This window comes from Camelina sativa, chromosome 16, assembly GCF_000633955.1.
Source record: "Camelina sativa cultivar DH55 chromosome 16, Cs, whole genome shotgun sequence".
NCBI classification, from domain to species: Eukaryota; Viridiplantae; Streptophyta; class Magnoliopsida; order Brassicales; family Brassicaceae; genus Camelina; species Camelina sativa.
In genome coordinates this window covers 27,523,236-27,530,061 of record NC_025700.1, presented here as the reverse complement: position 1 = coordinate 27,530,061, position 6,826 = coordinate 27,523,236, and the positions used below count along the sequence as shown (strand labels likewise).

General features: G+C 37.3%; 1 protein-coding gene and 1 pseudogene across 1 annotated transcript in view; both read right to left on the bottom strand.

Annotated features, from left to right (window-relative positions):
* The window catches only part of LOC104752842 (phospholipase A I), a 7,744-nt gene extending 4,494 nt beyond the window's left edge, over window positions 1-3,250 (bottom strand). The window contains exons 1-9 of the mRNA XM_010475103.2: window positions 2,486-3,250; window positions 2,211-2,358; window positions 2,016-2,094; window positions 1,769-1,922; window positions 1,476-1,685; window positions 1,142-1,387; window positions 905-1,067; window positions 561-821; window positions 360-481 (exon numbers count right to left, since the gene is read on the bottom strand). Coding sequence (XP_010473405.1) covers window positions 360-481; window positions 561-821; window positions 905-1,067; window positions 1,142-1,387; window positions 1,476-1,685; window positions 1,769-1,922; window positions 2,016-2,094; window positions 2,211-2,358; window positions 2,486-3,043 — 1,941 coding nt within the window. The 5' untranslated portion in view covers window positions 3,044-3,250. The remainder of the gene's footprint in view (window positions 1-359; window positions 482-560; window positions 822-904; window positions 1,068-1,141; window positions 1,388-1,475; window positions 1,686-1,768; window positions 1,923-2,015; window positions 2,095-2,210; window positions 2,359-2,485) is intronic.
* Window positions 3,801-6,163, bottom strand: LOC109129588 (annotated as a pseudogene).

Below are 6,826 nucleotides of genomic sequence, written 5' to 3'. Positions count from 1 at the left end.
TTTGGAACATTCTTCACAGCTGACTCTATTAGTAGATCTCCATCCTCATCAGCACACATTTCCTTTAACAGTCTCTCGAACTCGTTTGCACTGTGCTGCAAGACAGTATATTATAAAACCACATTCCAAGTTATGTCTGAACCAAGAAGATTAGGTTTTATCAAGCATATCTATTTACAATCCTTAGTGGACATAATCTTTTTAATCTTTATGCGGCTTCAGCAGCACCGGTTAAGAATTACATTTAACATCCAAGACGATAAATAAAATAAAAAATGATGATTCCTTAAAACCATAATCAGAAAGTTTAGCTCTTTAATTTTATGTCGCTAGAGAAGAACCAACAGAGTTGTATATACCTTAGATCCATGGATAACAACTCTGAAACTTTGTGATGAACTTTTATATAGCTGATCCAACTTTTCCCGCCAACTTGCAGCTTCATTGTCCTTTGGGACAGATTCAGCAAAAACAAGCTTTCCTAAAGAAAAATCATCCAAATTAAAGTCCAGAACCAATACATCAACGAAGCTGTAGAGCTCAAAGGGAATTCTACACACCTAGATTCTTGTAAATTTCTTCACATTGTTCCAGTGTCATAAGCTTGACACCAAGGGCAATAGCTAGCATTCCTCCTGTTGATGTGCCACATATAAGGTCGAATAGTTCATGTATAGGCTTGCCACTTCCCTTCTCAATCTCCTTAAGAATCTGCACCGTTGCAAGACCTTTCATTCCACCTCCATCCATGGTGAGTATGCGCAGTCCCTGTTTCGGTACTTGCCTGCCTTTTATGGAACGTCGCAGAATTTCATTTTCTCCTGTCATCAGAAGAAAAACGTTCTATGTAATGCCCAGCTAGAGTATCTAGCAAAAATGACGATTTGATACACAAGACACACACCAAGAATTGCCAAAGCTCGCGCCGCAGCTTTGTTGACTCGTGGTTCAGGTGTAACAGTTAACCGCATCAATAACTCCCTCAAACTCTCTGAAGTAATCAGAATTCGACGATTTTCCAAACAGAATGCCAAGTTTCCAACTGCTAATAAGGCTTGTCTTTGAACCTAAGAGAAATGAAACTCAGTCGAAGAAACTATAGAATTTTCTTATTAGGAAGCCAAAATTGCAGCTATCTTACTTCAGGATTCTTATGGGCACACAAGGATTTTAAGGCTTTCAGCATATCCTTGGTGAGCATCTTCTGAGAAACGGAATCAGATACAAAAGCTAAGGTGACCACCACTTGTAAAACGGATATAACTTCGTCTGGGGTCGAAGATTTCAGAACAGTTTCAGTTGGCTTCATGATATCACACTTCATCAGCTGCATTGCTACGCCAACATCTCGAGCAAGAGATGATAGAGCAACACAAGCTTGCTCAACCTATCAAACCAATAGTTACAGTGATTGTTCCCAAAAAAAAGTAGACTTTTTCTCAACCCATAGCATAAAAAAAAAAAATCCAACATACCACATGGCGATTGTCACTTGTTATCATACTTATAAGCTGCCTGACCGCATTTTCATCTTTACCAATGACAGAACGATTTCCTTCATCTTGCATTATCTTCACCAATGTAGATGCTAGAAGAGGATGGTGACAAGACGAGGAACGGAATATAAGGGGAGAGAAGGCACTTAGCTTGTGCCTAGATGCTCCAAAATAGGAAGTGTTTTCAGTCTGGCATCATGGAAAGTCACCCTTAGCATGAAACTTAATGATCTAGAGAATGAAAGTATTGAGTGATGAGTTTTTCTTTTTACCTCAATCTGTACATTTACTGATCTTAGATTCTCATCAGACACAATTCTGATATTTACAAGAGACAAGTGGCGAAGCTGATGCAAGGGTAAAATTTCTGGAAGGAATTCAAGGGGATTACCAAAAAGCCGTAGTATTCGTAGCCCAGACATCGCCCTGTATTTCAATCGAATAACTAATCAGCCTCGTACTAAATTCAAGAACAAAAAAAGAAGCAAAACAGTAATGCCAGCTTTCTGCAACAATGACCTGAAATCAAGAAGAGGCCGGACCAGTTTATTGTGTTCCAACGATAATTCAACAAGACCCACACACTGTCTTAGTTCCACTGTACAAGAGTTTCAACAAACATCAACTGAAAAATCTAATCTCATCTAACATGTATTTATGTTACCATTAAAATGCTATTAACAAGTATATAAGGAATTGACAAGTTACGCTCACCAGGAACCGATATAAGCATGTTATTGTCAACTCTAAGAACCTTAAGGTTTTTAAGCTTCCCTATCTCAGGTGGCAAAACTGACAGTTTATTGTGCTCAAGGCATAGCTTCTCAAGGAGAGGTAACTCAGTCAATTCAACTGGCATTACCTGCCCAACATCGCAAAGCATTAGAAACAGAACAGCATCATCCAATTTGCAAAGCATCTATCCAAATGAGCACCAAACTATACAGCAGCAGAGAATCCAGAATTCTAAAAAGTTAAAGAAACGTTACCAATAAACCACAACCAGATAGACTCAACGAGGTGACAGTCTTCCAATGCACCCCACAAGAAGAAGCGACATCAATAGCCGGCGCAGGAATAGCTGCAGGCATCATATCAGAACGCATCAGCCTAGTCAAGATGCCTACACCGTCGTACTGCTGACCCGAACCAGCAGCTTTCATCAATGTAACTGCTCGCAAAGGCTCTCTACGTTTCTCAACTCTCATCTCTAATCCAACATTCCCTATAATACCTTCATCGCCGTCTCCGTATCCTTTCAATTCAACAACAACTGTATCATGCGGCGCAGGCAAAGCCACCATTAACTGCGATTCCAATCTCAACGCTACCTGGTCCTCCGAATCGCCTGCGGTCCAGTCTAAATCAATCCGGAACCCTAATTCAGGATCCTCCACAGCGGATGGAGAAGAACATGACGAAGTTGGAGATCCGAACGGAGACGCGGACGGTGATTGAATCGGATCGTCGTTAAGATCATCGGCGCCGTAGCTGAGACTCAATCGGAAACTCTCCGATGATCTCTTCCATCCTAATCCCCACGACATGGCTAAATTCTCCGATCACCGCTGGGAGGGTGAAATCAAAATCGGAGAAACTCGAATCAGAAACGGTAATCGTGGATTTGAAAATTCGATTGTGAGAGGAGAAACAAAATGTGATCCGATCAATGGATGATGAAGTGATGATCAGAGGAGAAATACTCATTCATCACTTTCTCTGATCTCTCTCGCCTGAGTTTGGTTAACTTGATGATGACACACGATATAATCTAGGATGAGACGCTGTGAAACGGCGTCGTTCTTTGTAAATTTGAATTTAAGATTATGGAAATAAAAATGATTTATAACGTTTGACAGAAAAACTGGTTTGCAAAAAAATAAAAAAAAAAATATATGCATTACAAATTACAAAATACGAAATAATTCAATTTTCGTATAGTAATTTTAGATAATTACATAATATTTCCGAAATAATTAACTTACTGGATTCTTTATCTTCAGTTGAAACTAAGACAATATCACAAGCAAAACAAAATATGATCAGAAGAGAGAAACAAAATATGATCAGAGGAGAGTACTCTCATCCATCACTTTGTTTCTGATCTCTCGTCTGAATTTGGTTGGTTAACTTGATACATAATATTATAATAATAATCTATGAGACAATACGAAACGTCGGCGTTCCTTCTAAAATAAGTTGTTATCCTTGAATTATCGAGTTTACCTAGATCGACCACATGTCAATACATTAATCAAAATCATGAAAATAAGAAAAGAAAAAAAAAACAATCGCATTGTCGAAGATTAACAAACCACAGAGTCTGATGATATATGAATTAAAGAAGATGCAAATTACATCTTTGATAACAAAAGAAAACAAAATACAAAATAACATTGATATAACAAAGAAAGATAAATTTATATAATATCACGAGCACATTTTATAGAACATGTTGTGATGTTGTCTATCGTAATTAGTCTGCCCTGGCAAGGGTACTCACAAGAATTACATAGTGGTCGAGAAAGGTTTCTTCTTGCAAGAACTTTGACCTGTTTTACCTTGTTCCTTTCTCTTACATCAAAAATTTGACTAGGTTTAAGGTAAAGCTCGTCATCAAACAAGCAGGCAGTGTGAAGAGTAGTGCAGCAAACGTTGCACCAATAGAAGGATTTTGTGTTGGTGTCTCTTAAATTACGCTGGCAGACTTCACACCAATCTTTTTCACACACCTCTTTCCCCCATAAAAGTTTTAGAAAGTGTTTGTCGTGCTTATACCTTGCTTTGTATGGTAAGGTAGCACACTTGATACAAACAATGAAATCGCATTTGATGCAATTAAATTGTTTAAAACATTCTGATTTACAAACCTCACATATTGGCTTGACGTTTGGGTGTAGAGCTAGGAACAAGGGATGTTCATGACCTTGGAAATCAAATGGCTCAGATATTCCAGCACACCGTATATCTACACCGAAACCGCATTCCACTATGGGACAACAATAAATAAAGTCACCGCAATAACGATAACAAGCATCGCAAAAGAAATTCCAATTAGTTATTTTAGCGACCGGGATCAATTCAAGTGGATGAGGATGTAGCACATGTTGTATTCTGCGGGGAGATTGTGCGCATGTTTCATGGAGGATGAATTCACACTCCATACAAGAATAGAAGTTACCTTCAAAGATAGGCATAACACACACTTGGCAAAACTTGTTCTCATCGTAAATTGGTCATGAAGAAAATGAAGTATCACTCCTTCAGATATCATCTCGAACGGCCCGACATCTTGTGTTATATCATCTTCTTCTGGTACACCTTCGAGTTCCACTCCATCCCACACATCTTTCCGTAGAGCACACCTTACGTGAACAGCATAATCAGCACATTTGTAACAAGTATAAGCACCATAATCACCGTCAATGCTTTTACGACAAACTCCACAAGAACATTCTTCGGTTTGGAGAGAAGAAATGTAGGAGATACGATTGTGGTGACGTGAAATCTTGATGATGCGTGGAGAATACATACAATCATTATGAGCAACAAAGCTGCATTTGAGACAAACGTAGGTGGGATTACCATTTCTGATTAGACCACAAACGTTGCAGGCCAAGGAAGCATGTTTAGGAAAAAGAGTGAGGGGATGGTCATGGCTTTTTGTTTGGTATACAATGAAGGGTATCGACTTCATGGCACAGATTGTATGCATTACAACATCACATCTGGTACAATAATATACCAAATCTCTTGCTATTCTTCCACAACATAAACACTTTATATGGGGAGCACTAGGAAGACGATCGCTTAGCTGGGGATAATGCTCGGGATGATAAGGGAGACTCCGCGCATTCTTTGTGAAAATATTTATCGCATCTGACACATAGATAATATTCTGTACCAAGATTTGACCCGGTGCATATGTCACACCCACCATCAGCATCAAATTCTTTATTATTGCACCAAAACAAAGAGATTACTGAATGATCTGCATAATGATCATCACCGCTTATTTTAGAGCCGTCATATTCAGGAGAATAACAAATCGGATAATTGAGAGGATCAGAGGGTTTATTTAAAGTTCGTGGAATAGGACACAAGAAAAGTTGTTGAAAAGGGAGGTCGTGGCTAGCTGCTTTATCAGATGAAGAGGTAGTTGGGCTTTGTGTTTGTTGGATGGGGTGGTATTTCGGGTGCTTGATTTTAAATGGAGATTGGACACATTCTTTGTGGAAAACTTTATCACATTTGACACAGAAATAATAGTCTGTGCCAAAATTTGAGCCGCTGCATATGCCACACCCACCATCGGCATCAAATTCTTTATTGTTGCTCCAAAACAGAGGGAGTATTGAATTTTCATCAGAGCCGATGTATTCCGGGGAATAACTAACTTTATAAGTGAGAGAATCAGAGTTATCTTTTGAAATTCGTAAAAGAGGACATAAAAAAAGAGGTTGAAAAGGGTGGTCGTGGCTGGAGGCTGCTTTATGTGAGGAGGTTAGTTTTAGTGATTTTGGTATGGGTTGGTATTTTTGGTGATGATATACCAGCTGAGTTAGTTTACCATCGTTTTCCACCACCTCATGAAATCCACCGATGGAATCCATGGCTACTCCACCAGTTATTTCGATAGCTTTTTCCTCTTTTTTTCCTATAAGGTGAAAGAGTTTTTTGGTTGTGATGATGTTCGTCTCCTGCTTCTGCCATATATACAACAAACAAATTAAAGTCAACTTGTCTTGCACATGGTTTTCGTCTTTTCTAAAATTGCTTTCGACCAGGCTTTAATTGTTAATTTATTTCGTGATAAAAATCATTATCTTATATTATAGCCATACATACGTTTATAAAATTTTAGTGAAAATAATTGAGCTATTTGAGATTTAAATATCATTGGCATTTGGTTTTTACTTATAGTATTGTTAATTTCCACCACTTATTGTTATTTGTTATTTTTCACATTTAACAAACTTAATTTTAAAATACACTTACCACAAGTGTATATATAGTATATTGCATAGTATTCGAGATATTCTTCTTCGAAAATGATTCATTTTGTTTACATATGATTCAATTTTATCCTCTTTTTGTTTGTAATGACTATTTACCCTTATTTAAAAATAAATAAGTCAAAAAAAAAAGTTATGTATATTTATATATTGAAAACTTAAAAGAAATTTTTGGCTATTTTTATGACATATTATAGAATATATTATTATAGTTTAAAAATAAAACATAAAAATTGATTTATAGAGATGAATTGTAAAAATTTATTTTAGAAGAAAAAATCAAAACATACATAATATACATATATATATATATAT